The 17,742-nt window shown below is 47.6% G+C and overlaps 1 protein-coding gene across 2 annotated transcripts; it reads left to right on the top strand.

Moving 5' to 3' along the window:
* Positions 1-279: 279 nt before the first annotated feature.
* Positions 280-4,897, top strand: LOC102266105 (retinol dehydrogenase 16). Of its 2 annotated transcripts, none has more exons than XM_005901712.2 (4): positions 280-592; positions 2,868-3,126; positions 3,975-4,131; positions 4,658-4,897. In XM_005901712.2, exons 1-4 carry the CDS (start codon positions 280-282, stop codon positions 4,895-4,897), a joined length of 969 nt encoding a protein of 322 aa, XP_005901774.2. The 2 variants fall into 2 exon arrangements, with proteins under 2 accessions (XP_005901774.2, XP_005901775.2); XM_005901713.2 differs by having other exon boundaries at positions 3,975-4,138; positions 4,680-4,897.
* Positions 4,898-17,742: the final 12,845 nt, after the last annotated feature.

The following is a 17,742-nucleotide window of genomic DNA, read 5'->3' as shown; positions in this document are numbered from 1 at the left end:
GAGGACCAGGAAAGTGAGGTTGGCAAAGGTATTGTCATCCTTAAGGTTTTGTGTTGGAAATGCAATGGTATTGATGAGAAGCGGGTTAAGAGTACCAAAAAGCAGGCACTGGGATCGTCGTCAGTAATAACTCACTGAAGAAGGTGAACAGGAAAATCTTGAGAAGTCCATGCCAGAGAGTCTGGAGCCTCCATGCTAACCAGCTTGGTGCATGTTCTTAATTGCTCCTGTCTGATCACTAACCAGACCCTATTCACCACAACCGTCCCCTACAAAGCCATGTGGCTGTACCTGGCAGTCCTCTTGGGCCTGTACTACTTCCTGCGCTGGTACCGGGAGAGGCAGGTGGTGAGCCACCTCCGGGACAAGTTCGTCTTCATCACGGGCTGTGACTCGGGCTTTGGGAACCAGCTGGCCAGGCAGCTGGACCTGAAAGGCTTGAGGGTCTTGGCTGCGTGTCTGACAGAGCAAGGGGCGGAGCAGCTGAGGAACCAGACATCAGACAGGCTGCAGACAGTGATCCTGGATGTCACCAAGACTGAGAGTGTTGCTGCGGCCACCGAGTGGGTGAAGGAGCGTGTGGGGGACAGAGGTACCGCCACATTTCTTGTATGTTTACTCTTCTCTCTGTGTGAGGGGCACTGGTTGTCAGCCCCCCTGGGGAAGAGTCCAAGGTGTTTTCCTAGATGTGAAGTCCCATCTGCCTTCCTCACCTCACTCAGCTGACCAGACGAGCCTCTTCCAACTCTCACCCCTACCTCCTGACCTTGAGGGTTGCAGTTTGGGGGAGAGAGTTCCCTGATGAGACAGTGTCCTTGTAGATTCCCTGCCTGGTATTCCCTCCGGTCTCAGCAGAAAGTCTGGGTTTCTCTCTACTGAGTGAGCAGGGTGATCAGGGTGGACTTCCTGGGGGAGGGGTGGAGGTAGGGGCTCTGGTTGAAAGGCTGCAAGGGTGTCTGAGGGAAGCACTTGAGCTGGGCTGTGTTCTCAGCACTTGATCATGTTCTTGTTGGAGACCCATAGTCATTTCACTTGGCTTTAAATGTCACTCATCTTCAAATAACAATACTGAGTTCTCAGGGCTTGTCTAGGGGAAGTCAAATAACTACTATGGAGTTACTTTCTCTCGCGGCTTTCTGATTTTCTCTACTGATTTTTTTTTTTTTTAAATTCCTACAAATCTGCCTATGTAAACTAGAGATATGCCAAACACTCTAAAAATCTCACCACCCAGAGATAAGGGTTATTAGTGTTTTGACATACATGATCTTATATTTACACATATTTATCCTTTCCTTCTACTATATAAAAATACATAGATTTAGAACATGATAAAAATTTCTTCAAAAACATCATAAATTATGACTGAGAAAATACTACACATTAAAATAGCATCACTTACTAAAAAGTATTTCATGGTATGATACATAATTATTTCCTATCTTGTATTCACCATACTCCACAGAAATGATATCTCTGCAAACTTCCTTCTACCCAAGTCCCTACACTATAACCATGTATGGTGATTGTGTCTTTGATACTGTATTCATCGTACAAGTCAAGCATGTTGCTGAACAGGGTAGTGACTCAGCTCTCTGTGTGGAACTTCTGGTTCCCTTACCCCAGCAACCTTGAATGCCTGCTGCTGCCATGAGGCCTATGGTTGCTAAAGGTTTACTTTAAAACCTTGGGATTGTGTCTTCGATTCTTGCAAGTGGTTTCCTTTAAGCCGGGCGAATTTGTACCAAGAAGATGAAGCCAGGGTGGCCTCCTGTGTGAGTGGGAGGAGAAGGTGGAGTTTTCTGGGGTAGGGAGTGAACTCTGTGCTCTGGGTGTTAAGGGTAAGGAGAGGCATCCCTGCCCTCCCCCAAAATAGCCCTTGGAATTCTCCAGATTCCTGAGACACATTGCTCAGTATTGAAGTGCGGGTGTTTCAAGCCCAGGTCCTAGAGGTCAATACCAGGTCTGCCACTAAGTTCCCTCAATACTGAGATCTCAGGTCTGTTTCACCCAACCAATCCGCACTCAGTTATAGTCATCTTTTTTTGTTTTTGTCTTCATCTCTTGATTCCTTTTTTTCTCTCTTTTCCTCTCTATGTTTCCTCTCTTTTCCTCATACTAACTGTTGGGCACTCAGTCCTGAAGCTGTCAGAAAATCTTGAAAGCTGGGAAATATTTATTAATGGTGTGCAAAGACACCATTGATAGCTCAGTTGGTAAAGAATCTGCCTGCAATGCAGGAGACACTGGTTCAATCCCTGGGTCAGGAATACCCACTGAAGAACAGATAGGATACCCACTCCAGTCTTCTTGAGCTTCCCTGTGGCTCAGCTGGTAAAGAATCTGCCCCTAATGCGGGAGACCTGGGTTTGATCCCTGGGTTGGGAAGATCCCCTGGAGAAGGGAAAGGCTACCCACTCAGTATTCTGGATTGGAGAATTCCATGGACTCTATAGTCCCTGGGGTCACAAAGAGTTGTATACAACTTAGTGACTTTCACTTTCAAAGATACCATGGACCGTGAAAACCCAAAACTTCACTCTTGAGTTCCATACTATAGACCCACTAGATTTCCTCAAGCTCAATACCTGTCTTCATCAACTCTGGGGTTCCTGTTCCTTGTCACCAGGCAGTGGGTGGAGTGTGAAGACTGGGTTGGGAGGAAGGCACACCTTCTGTGTGTGCCTACTACTACTCACAGGTTCTGACCTCCTCAAACCCCCAGGAGTGTGTTGGTCTCTGCTCCAGCCCCTCCCCTGCAGCCTCTCTCCTAAAGTCCTTCCGGGTTGGAGGGTGAACGGCAGCATGGCTCAGTCCTCTCTCCTGGGACGAGCACAGTGTTGCCCTCTCCCCCTCACCCTTCCCAGGACTCTGGGGTCTGGTGAATAATGCCGGCATTTGCACACCCATGGCACCCAATCAATGGCTGACCAAGCAGGACTTCGTGAAGATTCTGGAGGTGAACCTGTTGGGAGTGATAGATGTAACCCTGAGTCTGCTGCCCCTGGTGCGGAAGGCAAGAGGCCGTGTGGTCAACGTTTCCAGTGTCATGGGCCGGATGGCTGTCTTTGGTGGAGGCTACAGCATGTCCAAGTACGGCGTGGAGGCCTTCTCAGACTCCCTCAGGTAATGGTCTGGGAGGGAGGCCCTTCTCTTCTTCACATATTCACTGAGGCAGGGAAGGGGGCAAGAGGGGGGGTGTTCTACAGGGATTTTCATATATCACAGGCCTAATGCCTCTTCCTTCTAGGTTCCTCTCACTTACTGTGTATGTCTTTTGATGGGAAGCATGTTCGTGTCTTTGGCATCCCCAGGTGGTCCCAGACCTATAGAGTTTGATTCAACTTATTACTGCCTTGCAGGAGGGCCCACGGTCAGAAATTATTGGAGGCACAATAATGGATAGTTTTGCCTGTGCAGGCCTTTCATGTGCTCAGCTGCTGTGGTATTTAGGCTCTGGGAGCCCTGGGGGGATGTGTACCCCTTGAAGCAATTAGTCAAGGGAGCCACGTAGTCAAATCAGTGGTAGAGACCTCTGGTTGCAGAGAGAGGGTGGCTCTGATGTGTGGGAATTCTGTCCACAGGCAAGTGGATGCTCCTTAGAGGACAGAGGGGTTACTGGGGTGAGAGAGGGGAGACAGGGGATGTGGACTATGGAAAGACATAATATGCAGACATGGTGATTGATTGGAACGAGAGGAATAGGAGGAGGCAGCGTTTAAGCGATGCTCTGCAGTACAGTTTGTCAGATGTAGAGCTGATAGGCACAGGGCATAAAATAATTGGGAAAATGGTCAAACTCTATAGAGAAGCAGTAACATCACCATGAGCTTCTCTCCCTGGCTTCTGTGCCTTCCAACTTCTGAGAGCTCCCAGCCCATCTCACCCAGGCCTGTAGTGGTGTCTGACTGTTCTTTCATGTTCTTCTTGTACAATCTCTTGAGTCCTTGCTCCTCATCCTGTCTACATTACAGGAGGGAGCTCTCCTACTTCGGAGTGAAGGTGGCTGTGATTGAGCCGGGTTACTTCCTGACCGATTTGACCCAAGAAGAGGTGTATCATGAAAATCTCCAGACATCATGGGATCATGCCAGCCCAGAGATCCAGGAACTCTATGGAGACAACTTTCTTGCAGACTGTGAGTAAGCTGTGGGCTTTGGAAAAATATTCAGAAATACATCATTAGTACCTCCTCTAGTCTCAGTCCTATCCTCTACGCCCTGAGTTACCCACAAAGTGGAGATATGAGCTCATACCCAAGGTCTCTGTTTGGTCAACTGGTGACAGAAGTGAAGGATTGAAGCTTGGTAGATCTAGAGAACAGTTTCTCTTCAGAAACGCTTTTAATTTGGAAAGGAGACTGATGCCACAGAGGGATACATCCCTGGAATCACGGCAAGGTCATGTTAGTACCACCTTTTCTCAGGTGCCTCTATTTCTAGTGTGGGTAGAGACCTCCAGTATGTAGTATTCGTATTCCTTGGAAAGGTACTAGAGGGCATTAACTTAGTGTGGAAGTGTATTTTTTGCAAAGTGCTAGGACATATTGCAGTGAAATCTACTGATATGATATGGACCATGATTTTCGAAGAGAACAGAATTTTTGGGAAGTCAAATTGATCTGGAAGTGGGAGGGCTGGAAAATGAGAATAACTAGGATGGTGTCTCCTTCTGGACAGTTATAAAGGCATCGGATTTTCTGAAGGCACCATGGGCTAGAAATCTGTCCTTGGTGACCAACTGCATGGAGCACGCCCTCACCGCCTGCCATCCCCGCAGCAGATACTCAGCTGGTTGGGACGCCAAGTTCCTCTATCTCCCCATGAGCTACCTGCCCAGCTTCCTGGTGGATCTCATGATATATTGGAATTACCCCCAGCCTGCTAAGGCCCTGTAATCCAAGAGTGGGGTGTGTGGTAGGCGGGAGTTGGGTCATGGGTGGGGAGAGGACACATGGAGGAAGGGAAATAGAGTGGAGAGGGGGATTCTCAGGGCACCAGAACACACATTCCGCCTCACTCCCACCCAGTCCCCAGGCTTTGTTTGGGTCATTGCTTAGGACTCTAAGAAATTAGGAAGAAAGAGACATATTATGCTTGAGGAACTGGGGTCAGATGCTCACGTCTTCATTCTGTCCCTTGTGTGTTATGACCCACATCAGCTGTGAAAAGCCGTACTGTGGGGAGGACATGAGGCACTGGGGCTTTCAGTCCCCTGTGCTTTGGCTCTGTCCACCTCTTCAGATGAATCTTTCCCATGTCCTGTCTCCCTCTTCCCCAGGATGGAAATGATGGGCAGGGGGATAAAAGCCCCTCTTCACTGAATGTGTCTATTGACAGTGGACGGTGTCTACCAGACTGATCCAATAGCCTGGGTGCCAATTTGGTGGCCTTGGCAGGTTTGGGCACAGAAACCGGGTTTTGATCCATCTTGGAAATAAGAATTTCTGTTGATTATTTTTTCTCTAAAATTTCATTTGAAAAGTTCACCTATTAGAATGCATGCTAGGGCTTCATAGTTAAACTGAAGGCACTTGATTTTCAAATTATTATTTATGACACATACAAATAGTATTAGTCTCAGCAAACCAAATGAAATCAAATAAAGCATCATTGATTCACTCTATGTCTTGGGGGTGTGTGTTCAGAAGGTTTGGAATCACCCCCTGGAATCCTGTCCAGAATGTCAGAGGGCTTGTGAGGTTGTAAAGCCCTGACCCTCGTTGCTGGTCCCACAAGGGGTTGGGGGACGCAGGGCTGCAATGAGATGGGTTCCATGGCCACCTGTTTGATCTGTGACACAAGGGCTCTCAGACAAGGCTGAAAAACAAATGCATTGAGAAAGAAGTGCAGTGCACACCAGCTGAGTCTTCGGACTGGACCCTCAGCAGATTCCCATCCTCCTCCCTCCAGGCTGCCTTCTTTGGGGGTGGAGCCAGGTCTGGTCTGATGGTTGTGAGCAGGAGCTGGAACCGTGCCAGAGATCTCGCAGCAGCCACAAGGCAGTCTCCCTCCTCCGCCCTTTGGCCATGCTGGTGGTTTTGGAGAACAAGTTCAGTGGCTCCCCAACCCTAATACCATCTCCATACCAGAATCAGACCCTTAGGACATGAAGACAGGATTTGTCTGTCTATTTTGAGAACGGAATGTGGGCCAGCTGCACCTCCCAGGATCAAAGATGCAGAGATTTTAGTCAGTGAGTTTCCCTGACAGGGTGGGCCCTGAAAGATGTCTTCTTGTGGGCTCTGCAGCTTCAAGGTGAGTGAGAGTTATCCCGGCTTCCTGTCTTGGGTCTCTACTGATCTTCCTATGATCTTCCCCACTTGGAATGTAGTGTGGAGCTCCTGAAAGGCCCCAAACCCACACTGTAACTTTCAGAATTCACAAAACAGAGGCAAATGCCCTGAGGGCTGGCACCAGTCTGCTGCCTGGCCCTGTGAGAATTTATGGTTGATGCTTTCAAGGTCACTGAGAAAAAAAAAAAGTCTTGTTACTTTGAGTAAAGAAACCACAACCATTTCTCTTAGCAGGGCTAGTGTTTGTATAAGACTTGCATGTTCCCCCAGCTTCCTGACAGTTTCCAGGGCACCATCCTCCATCCTGGCCTTCTTCCTCCTCAACTTTTGGGGAGTCCCTGTCAGAGGGTCCTGCTGGTCACCCAGGAAGCTGGCAGAGGCTGCTTTCTTTAGGACCACCCTTTCCATTACTGATGCCAACTGCCCCCTGAGGGACAACTCCTTTCAGGATGACAATCAGCTTCCTGCAGGTGAAGTGACCACTCAAAGCTGAATCTGTCTGTGTTTGTTGGCTGCTGGGGTGAGTTCCAGGAGCATCTGAGCCTCTGTGGGTGGCTCTCCTTCCACCCAGGACCTGTAGTCTTTCCTGACTCCGCAGTCAGAGCTATGATAAACGTGGATGGTGAGGAGATGCCAGGGACACTGACCCCAGCTCCTTCTGTCCCTGACCCTCCCACCAGCTCCGTGCCCCTCGTGGTCCAGCCCCATTCCTGGATGGTATCCTCCCCCTCCCCATGAACCCCCTCTATGCCTAGCCATTCTGTGGTCCAGTCTCAGGACCTTTCTTCAGTCTCCTGAGCAGGCAGCTCTCTCCTCCTCTCCACCCCCTCATACAAATGAACTAATTCTGTTCCAATTACTGTGGTTTACTGACCTTCCTACTAATGGGAGGGCATACCCCATCCCATGCATCCATGGGCACTAAATTGCTTCAGTGTTTGGACTCTCTGCAATCCCATGGACTGTGTAGCCCACCAGGCTTCCTTATCCCTGAGTTTCACCAGGCAAGAATACTGGAGTTGTTTGCCATGCCCTCCTTCACGGGATCTCTCCGAATCAGGGATCAAAACCATATCTCCTATGTTTCTTGCTTTAGCAGGCAGGTTTTTTACCACTAGGGCCACCTGGGAAGTCCACCCCACCCCATAAGAAAGTTGCTCAGTCATGTTCAACTCTTTGTGACCCCTGGACTATACACTCCATGGAATTCTCCAGGCCAAAATACTAGAGTGAGTAGCCTTTCCCTTCTCCAGAGGATCTTCCCATTCCAGGGATCCAACCCAGGTTTCCCACATTGCAGGCAGATTCTTTCCAGCTGAACCACAAGGGAAGCCCACCCTGACCCATGGTCCCTGTGAAACCAGGCTTTTCCATCAGTCTTTTCTCCATGTCACAGTGGTCTGGTTGCTGGGTGTGGTGCTTGGCAGGGCAGTCTATGCAGAGTGTGTAGAGGGTGATGGAGCTGGGCACCCAAGCCTGTGATCAGGGAATCTCATGGAATGAAAGGGGAACAATTGTTAGAGCAGCTTTGTTTGAGTCCTTTCACCACTCATTCCAGCATCTGGGAGAAGTCTCACCATTGCCTGTGTCCCCTCATTCCCTTCGTGTCCCCTCTCTTTGCCTCAGACACCCCCACTGCTCTTCTGACCACCTTTTGGGTCCAGAGAACCATTGTATCAGGAGAGCCTTATTCTCTTTTGCCTTCTCCTTCTAATCCTAGAGAGGCTGAGTGGACTTAGTCTTTCAGGAGGGAATTCTGTGAGCTGAGCTAGAGGAGGAAACCAGGTCAGAGGCTAAGCCAGCTGCCCAGGGCACACAGCTAGTTGGTAGGAGAATTGGGCTTTGAAGCCACGTGTGTCTTGATTCCAGGTGTATTCCCTTTGTAAGAAACTCCACTAGATCTGGGAGACCCAGGTCTGAGACTTAACCAGAAAAAAGGACAAGGATAATTGTGAACCATGAAACCTGGGATGCAAGGGTCTAATGTGTGTGTTTGCATAGGGGAGGGGGAATTTAGAGGGAGGAGGTGGGCAGAGGAAAACAGGGAGGAGTGGGAGGACCAGGAAAGTGAGGTTGGAAAAGTATTGTCATCCTTAAAAGTTTGTGTTGGAAATGCAATGGTATCGATGAGAAGTGGGTTAAATGTACCGAAAAACAAGACTGGGATCTGAGTCAGTCATGCTCACTGAAGAAGGTGAATAAGAAAATCTTGAGAACTCCCTGCCAGAGAGTCTGGAAGTTGACTGGCCAACCAACTTGGTGCATGTTCTTAATTCCTCCTGTCTGGTCAATAGCCAGATTCTATTTCACCCCAGCCTGTGTGTGTCTGTCCCCTGCAAAGCCATGTGGCTGTACCTGATGGTCCTTGTGGGCCTTTACTAACTCTTCAGCTGTTACCAGGAGAGGTAGGTGATGAGCCACCTCCAAGAAAAGTTCATCTTCATAACAGGGTGTGACTCGGGCTTTGGGAACCTGCTGGCCAAGCAGCTGGACCTACGAGGCTTGAAGTTCCTGGCTGCGTGTCTGTCTGAGTAGGGGGCCTAGCAGCTGAGGAATTAGACATCAGACGGGCTGCAGACAGTGTACCTGGACGTCATCAAGACTGAGAGCATCACTGCGGCCACTGAATGGGTGAAGGAGAGTTGGGGGGGGAGGGTAAGAGGTACCATCCACATTTCTTGTTTGTTTACTTCTCTCTGTGTGAGGGTAGACCCGGTGTTAACTCCCTGGGGAAGAGTCCAAGGTGTTTTCCTGGACGTGAAGTCCCACCTGCCTTCTTCACCTCACCCAGCTGACCACACGTTTATCCAGGCCCAGTGACTGTGACCATGGCCTTGGGCAGCAGTGGGTGTGTCTGAGACAAAGAGTCAGGTGACCTCTCGGACGTGTAGGGGTGTGTGGGGCGACCTGAGGAGGATTTGAAGAAGGCAGTGAGGTCATTCCTTTGTCTGCAGAAGTGAGGGGCTAATGTGTCTTTCTGGGGCTTATCGTGTGACCTGGGATCCCAGGATTAACCCAGGGATGGACAAACAAGGAGAGGTCTGTAAGGGAGAGGCAGGGCCCAAACCCTTCCCAGGGACATGTAGCATCTCCCTCACGAGAACTCTCCCTGTGGTCCTCCTTCCATCCCCTCCTATAGAGTCACTACCCTCCATCCTTTGCCACCTGCCAGGTCCCCCAGCCCAGATCCCCTTCCCCTACCCTCTAATGGAGGAGCCTGGGAGTCACTTCTGGAGCCTGGTCTTACGTCTTCTGCTAACTCTTAGTGAGCACCTACTGTGATCAGGGCAGGAATTCCCCTGATGTCCCAGTGCTTCCAGAGACCCTTGCTCTCTGTGTGTCCTCTGCTGTCATGATGGTCTGAGTATGGACTCAGTGGAGAATGCATTTGTACAGTTATACAGATACCTGGGCTGAGGGCAAATTGGAGTGGGAGGGACTTCTCCAAGAGTCAACTAAAATACTGAATTTTTATCTTTTTTTTTTTTTTTTCAAAATTGAGATTATGGTGTGTTTAAGGGAACCTTACGTCATAGAACAATATCACCATTTTCAAGCAAACAGAGAGCGAGATCAGATGCTGCAGGACCCCTGAAACTCAAACCTGTTTTAATGGCTTGGTGTCAGAGAGGGGACTGCTGAAGAGATGAACGTGACCAAGAGGATCCTCGAGGATCTCTGAATCCCTCAGGTTGTGGTGTGTCAGCCCCTCAAAGTCGATCCACGTTCTCCTCTTCAATGCAAACCTAGAGCTTCTTGCTTGATCTGAAGACCCCACATTTTCATATTTTTATTTACACACACACACCGCCAGACCTACCAAACCAACTGAAATCAAGTAAAGCATCACTAATTCACTTTATGCCCTGAGGGTTTGTCTTCAGGAGCTCTGGACTCATCTCCAGCAGTCCTCTACAGAATGTCAGAGGACTTGTGAGCTTACAAACCCTGATCCTCCTTGCTGGTCCTACAAGGGGGTTGGGGGGCGCAGGACTGCACAGAGATAAGTTCCATGGCCAACTCTGTGGACTGTGACTCATCGACCCCAACTCAGACAAGGCAGAACAACAAATGCACTGGAAAAAGGGTGCAGGGCACAGCAGCTCACATTCTCAGCCTGGACCCTCAGCAGAGCACCATTCCTCCTTTGTCCAGGCCACCTTCCTTGAGGAGGGAGCTAGGTCTGCTCTGATGGATGTATGCAGGGGCAGGAACCCATGCTATGAAGATCCACAGGAGTGCCAAAGGGAAGGTGCTGTCACTCTTTCCCTGGGCTGTCCTGGCCTTTGTGAGTTGCCTGTGGTCAGTGACTCCCCAACCCCTCCAACCTCCTGAACACGCTGACCTGTCTCCACATTTTAGAGTCTCCACTTCAGACAGTGGAGCTGGAAACAAGCTTGCACAGCTTGCCCTCACTTCCTACCCCTTCCAGCTCCTCCATTTGTTACTTACACTTACTGTTCAGAGAACTGTCCTGGGTGTAGAACAGGCAGTGGGTGGAGGGTGGCCTTAGTTTGGCAGTGGTCCCCGCTGAGATGTACTGGGGCTACGCCAAGGGGTACATGTGTCAGCTCTGGGTTACATGTGGGTCAGAAGTTTGGCCCTGGAATCTGGCCCAACTACCCCTCCGAGGAGATAAGATGCAGAGATTTTTGTCAGTGAGTCTCCGTGACAGAATCACATCTGAAAGATTTCTTGTTCTGGCCCATCAGATTCCAGGTGAGTGTCACCCCAGCTCCTGCCTCTTACTGCTCTCTCCTGACCTGCCTGTCATTGTACCCACCTGGAACAGGCGTCTGAAGCTCCTGAGACCCCACAAGTCATCATATGAGTTTCAAGACTCACAAAAGGGAAGCTGATGTTGTAAGGAGTAGGATGGGGCTGCTGCATGGACCCGTGGGAATTTATGGTGAAGGAATTCATGGTCAGAGAAAAAAAAATCTCCTGTTTCTTCCAAGTAAAGAAACCACAACCTTTGCCCTTAACAGGCTTCAGTTCAGTTCAGTCAGTTGCTCAGTCATGTCCGACTCTTTGCGACCCCATGAATCGCAGCACGCCAGGCCTCCCTGTCCATCACCAACTCCTGGAGTTCACTCAGACTCACGTCCATCGAGTCAGTGATGCCATCCAGCCATCTCATCCTCTGTCGTCCCCTTCTCCTCCTGCCCCCAATCCCTCCCAGCATCAGAGTCTTTTCCAATGAGTCAACTCTTCACATGAGGTGGCCAAAGTACTGGAGTTTCAGCTTTAGCATCATTCCTTCCAAAGAAATTCCAGGGCTGATCTCCTTCAGAATGGACTGGTTGGATCTCCTTGCAGTCCAAGGGACTCTCAAGAGTCTTCTCCAACACCACAGTTCAAAAGTATCAATTCTTCGGTGCTCAGCCTTCTTCACAGTCCAAATCTCACATCCATACATAACCACTGGAAAAACCATAGCCTTGACTAGACAGACCTTTGTTGGCAAAGTAATGTCTCTGCTTTTCAATATGCTATGTAGGTTGGTCATAACTTTCCTTCCAAGGAGTAAACGTCTTTTAATTTCATGGCTGCAGTCACCATCTGCAGTGATTTTGGAGCCCCAAAAAATAAAGTCTGACACTGTTTCCACTGTTTCCCCATCTATTTCCCATAAAGTGATTGGACCAGATGCCATGATCTTTGTTTTCTGAATGCTGAGCTTTAAGCCAACTTTTTCACTCTCCACTTTCACTTTCATCAAGAGGCTTTTTAGTCCCTCTTCACTTTTTGCCATAAGGGTGGTGTCATCTGCATATCTGAGGTTATTGATATTTCTCCCGGCAATCTTGATTCCAGCTTGTGTTTCTCCCAGTCCAACATTTCTCATGATGTACTCTGCATATAAGTTAAATAAGCAGGGTGACAATATACAGCCTTGATGTATGCCTTTTCCTATTTGGAACCAGTCTGTTGTTCCATGTCCAGATCTAACCCTTGCTTCCTGATCTGCATATAGATTTCTCAAGAGGCAGGTCAGGTGGTCTGGTATTCCCATCTATTTCAGAATTTTCCACAGTTTATTTTGATCCACACAGTCAAAGGCTTTGGCATAGTCAATAAAGCAGAAATAGATGTTTTTCTGGAACTCTCTTGCTTTTTCCATGAACCAGCAGATGTTGGCAATTTGATCTCTGGTTCCTCTGCCTTTTCTAAAACCAGCTTGAACATCTGGAAGTTCACGGTTCACATATTGCTGAAGCCTGGCTTGGAGAATTTTGAGCATTACTTTACTAGCGTGTGAGGTGAGTGCAATTGTGCGGTAGTTGGAGCATTCTTTGGCATTGCCTTTCTTTGGGATTGGAATGAAAACTGACCTGTTCCAGTCCTGTGGCCACTGCTGAGTTTTCCAAATTTGCTGGCATAGTGAGTGCAGCACTTTCACAGCATCATCTTTCAGGATTTGGAATAGCTCAACTGGAATTCCATCACCTCCACTAGCTTTGTTCGTAGTGATGCTTTCTAAGGCCCACTTGACTTCACATTCCAGGATGTCTGGCTCTAGGTCAGTGATCATACCATCGTGATTATCTGGGTTGTGAAGATCTCTTTCGTACAGTTCTTCTGTGTATTCTTGCCATCTCTTCTTAATATCTTCTGCTTCTGTTAGGTCCATACCATTTCTGTCCTTTATCGAGCCCATCTTTGCATGAAATGTTCCCTTGGTATCTCTCATTTTCTTGAAGAGATCTCTAGTCTTTCCCATTCTGTTGTTTTCCTCTATTTCTTTGCATTGATCCCTGAGGAAGGCTTTCTTATTTCTTCTTGCTATTCTTTGGAACTCTGCATTCAGATGTTTATATCTTTCCTTTTCTCCTTTGCTTTTCGCTTCTCTTCTTTTCACAGCTATTTGTAAGGCCTCCCCAGAAAGCTATTTTGCTTTTTTGCATTTCTTTTCCATGGGATGGTCTTGATCCCTGTCTCCTGTACAATGTCATGAACCTCCATCCATAGTTTATCAGGCACTCTATCTATCAGATCTAGGCCCTTAAATCTATTTCTCACTTCCACTGTATAATCATAAGGGATTTGATTTATGTCATACCTGAATGGTCTAGTGGTTTTCCCTACTTTCTTCAATTTAAGTCTGAATTTCTCAATAAGGAGTTCATGATCGGAGCCACAGTCAGCTCCTGGTCTTGTTTTTGCTGACTGTATAGAACTTCTCCATCTTTGGCTGCAAAGAATATAATCAATCTGATTTCAGTGTTGACCATCTGGTGATGTCCATGTGTAGAGTTTTCTCTTGTGTTGTTGGAAGAAGGCGTTTGTTATGATCAGTGCATTTTCTTGGCAAAACTCTATTAGTCTTTGCCCTGCTTCATTCCGTATTAACAGGCTTAGTGTTTGTAAAAGACTTGCATATCTCCCTGGCTTCCTGACAGTTTCTAGGGCACCATCCTCCATCCTGGCCTTCTCCTTCCTCACCCTTTGGGGAATTCCTGTAGGAGGGTCCTGCTGGTCACCCAGGAAGCAGGCACAGGCTGCTTTCTGCAGGACCATCCTTTCTATTACCACTGCAGATTGCCACCCGAGGGACAACTCCTTTCAGGAGGCAGCCAGCACGCTGCAGGTGACAGTGACCACTAGAGGCTGAATCTCTCCTCCTCTCTGTGTATCTTGGCTGCTGGGGTGGGCTCCAGGGGCATGGAGCCTCTGTGTCATTGGGGAATCCTCTCCTTCCACTTAGTGTCCATCGTCTTTCCTGACTTGGAGTCGGAGCTGTGATAAATGTGGATGGTGAGGAGATGCCCAGGGCACTGACTCTGGCTCCTTCTGCCCCTGCCTCTCTCACCAGCTCAGTGCCCCTGGTGGTCCAGCCCCATTACTGAGTGGTATTCTTCTCATCCCTGTGAACCCCTGTATGCACAGCTGTTTTGGGATCCAGTCTCGGGTCCTTCCTCCAGTCTCCTGAGCAGGCAGCTCGTTTCTCCTCTCCACCATAACCCTCATACAAATTGAGCTAATTCCTTTCCAATTATTGAACTCCCTGCTTGGGGGAGTTAGCATTCCAATTAATGATATGACATCAAGGTTCAAATCAGGCTTTTCTCTATGTCTGGGTGGTCTGGATGTTGTCTGTGGTGCCTGGCAGGGCAGGGTCTGACCACAGAAGGAGAGAGAGCAATGGAACCCAGCATCCAGGTATGTGGACAGAACATCTTCTTGGAGTCAAAGGGGAACACGTGTTAGAGCAGCTTTGTGTGAGTCCTTCCAACACCCATCCCAGCATCTGGGAGAAGTCTCACCATTGCTTGTGTCCCCTCATTCCCTTCATGTCCCCTCTCTTTTCTCTGACACCCCCACTGCTCTTCTGAACATCTTTCTGGTCCAGAGAGCCACTGTATCAGGAGAAACCTTATTCTCTTTTGCCCTCTCCTTCTAATCCTAGAGAGGCTGAGGGGACTTAGTCTTTCAGGAGGGACTTCTGTGAGCTGAGCCAGAGAGGAAACATGGTCAGAGGCTCACCAGCTGCCAAGGTCACACAGCCTGTTGGCAGCAGAGCTGGGCTTTGAAGTCATGTGTGTCTTGATTCCAAGTGTATCCCATTATAATAATCTTCATTAGAAAAATCCTCCTGTGATGTAAAATAGCCTGGGAGACCCAGGTCACAGGCTTCAGTAAGAAAAAGGGAACAATTTGATTGTGAACCATGAAATTTGGAATGCAAAACTTCTAATGTGTTGTGTGGGTGTGAGGATTGAGAAGTGAGAGGGGGCAGAGGGAAGCAGGAGGAGTGGGAGGACCAGGAAAGTGAGGTTGGCAAAGGTATTGTCATCCTTAAGGTTTTGTGTTGGAAATGCAATGGTATTGATGAGAAGCGGGTTAAGAGTACCTAAAAGCAAGCGCTGGAATCGTCGTCAGTAATAACTCACTGAAGAAGGTGAACAGGAAAATCTTGAGAAGTCCATGCCAGAGAGTCTGGAGCCTCCATGCCAACCAGCTTGGTGCATGTTCTTAATTGCTCCTGTCTGATCACTAACCAGACCTTATTCACCACAACCTGTGTGTGTCCGTCCCCTACAAAGCCATGTGGCTGTATCTGGCGGTCCTCTTGGGCCTGTACTACCTCCTGTGCTGGTAGCAGGAGAGGCAGGTGGTGAGCCACCTCCGGGACAAGTTCATCTTCATCACGGGCTGTGACTCGGGCTTCGAGAACCAGCTGGCCAGGCAGCTGGACCTGCAAGGCTTGAGGGTCTTGGCTGCATGTGTGACGGAGCAAGGGGCGGAGCAGCTGAGGAACCAGACATCAGCGAGACTGAGAGTGTTGCTGCGGCCACCGAGTGGGTGAAGGAGCGTGTGGGGACAAAGGTACCGCCACATTTCTTGTTTGTTTACTTCTTCTTTCTGTGTGAGAGGAGACCCATTGTCAGCACCCTGGGGAAGAGTCCACAGTGTTTTCCTGGACGTGAAGTCCCACCTGCCTTCTTCACCTCACCCAGCTGATCAGATGAGCCTCTTCCATCCCTCACCCCTACCTCCTGACCTTGAAGGTTTGCAGTGTTGGGGAGAGATTTCCCTGATGAGACTGTGTCCTTGCAGACTAACTGTCTGGTGTCCCCTCTTCTCTCAACAGAAAGTCTGGGTTTCTTGCTACTGAGTGAGCAGGGTGATCAGGGTAGACTTTCTAGAGGAGGGGTGGAGGTGGGGGCTCTGGCTGAAAGTCTGCAAGGGTATCTGGGGGGCAGCACAGGAGCTGAGCTGTGTTCTCAGCACTTGATTGTGTTCTTACTGGTGACCCATAGACATTCCACTTGGGTATAAATGTCATTCACTTTCAAATGACGATATTGAGTTCTCAGGACTTGTCTAAAGAAAGTTAACTACCATGGAGTTATTTTCCTTTTCTCTTTGGTTTCTGTTTTCCTTCTATTCTCTGTGCTTTAAAAAAATAATAATATATATATATATATGGTTTTTTTTTTTATTGAAGTATAGTTGACTTAAAAATTTTCAAATACACACAATGTGATTCAGTTGTACACATACACATGTATTATTTTTGAAATCATTTTCCATTATAGAATATTACAAGATATTAACTATAGTTCCCTGTGCTATTCAGTAAACCTTTGGTGCTTGTTGTATATCTCATTTTTTAAATTAAAAGTTAGCATTCTATTCATACTAAGTCATACAAGTGGAATCAAAATGTCACAAATTTTTTAGTTAGGCAAAATTCATGACTTCTATGGCAGAAAGCAAAGAAGTAAAGAGCCTCTTGATGAAAGTGGAAGAGGAGAGTGAAAAAGCTGGCTTAAAACTCAGCATTCAAAAAACAAAGGTCATAGCATCTGGTCCCATCACTTCATGGCAAATAGATGGGGAAACAATGGAAACAGTGAGAGACTTTATTTTTTGGGGGCTCCAAAATCACTGCAGATGGTGACTGCAGCCATGAAATTAAAAGATGCTTGCTCCTTCGGAGAAAAGCTATGACCAACCTAGACAACATATTAAAAAGCAGAGACATTTCTTTACCCACAAAGGTCTGTCTAGTCAAAGCTATGATTTTTCCAGTAGTCATGTATGGACATGAGAGTTGGACTATAGGAAAGCTGAGCGCTGAAGAATTGATGCTTTTGAACTATGGTGTTGGAGAAGACTCTTGAGAGTACCTTGGACTGCAAGGAGATCAAACCAGTCAATCCCAAAGGAAATCAGTCCTGAATATTCATCAGAAGGACTGAAGCTGAAGCTGAAACTCCATCACTTGAGGCGAAGAACTGAATCCTTGGAAAAGACCCCGATGCTGGGAAAGATTGAAGGCAGGAGGAGAAGGGGACAACAGAGGATGAGATGGCTGGATGGCAACACTGACTCAATGCATATTAGTGTGAAGAAGCTCTGGAAGCTGGTGATGGACAGGGAAGCCTGATGTGCTGCAGTTCATGGGGTGGCAGAGTTGGGCACGACTGAGTGACTGAACTGAACCGAACTGACTGATATGTATGTATACAAAAGGTCTTCTACTACTCTTGATAAAGGCTCGAGAAAGAACATCAAAAAAATAAAGAAGAGATGGAAAAATTGAAAAACATAAACTAAATGAGATGGGAGCACTGAATGTGAAATAGAAAAAATGAAACTAGATAAAAGATCATCATCTAATCCAGTTGGTTTTAAACAGAGCTGTTCATCAGAAATATATCTGGAGATTTGGAGGAAAAAAAAGCAATACCTGGGCATTTGTATTTTTCAAAAACCTCTAAGATAATTCTGATATGCATCTGGATTTTAAAGTGTTTATGGGTTTTTCTATTAAACGATAGTTTTGAGGATACAGAATCTATTATTTTTCTGTTGACCAATCATGATACAACCATATTGAGTAATAGTTACGTAGTCAAAATAGTAAAAGATGTTTATCAGTTTTCACAATCAATAGCCAGATTAAAATAAAAGATAATTACAATTGCAAAGTATAA

This window comes from Bos mutus, chromosome 5 (assembly GCF_027580195.1).
Source record: "Bos mutus isolate GX-2022 chromosome 5, NWIPB_WYAK_1.1, whole genome shotgun sequence".
Taxonomy (NCBI): domain Eukaryota; kingdom Metazoa; phylum Chordata; class Mammalia; order Artiodactyla; family Bovidae; genus Bos; species Bos mutus.
Note: the sequence above shows the minus strand (reverse complement) of the source record. Positions and strands in the feature narration are given on the sequence as shown.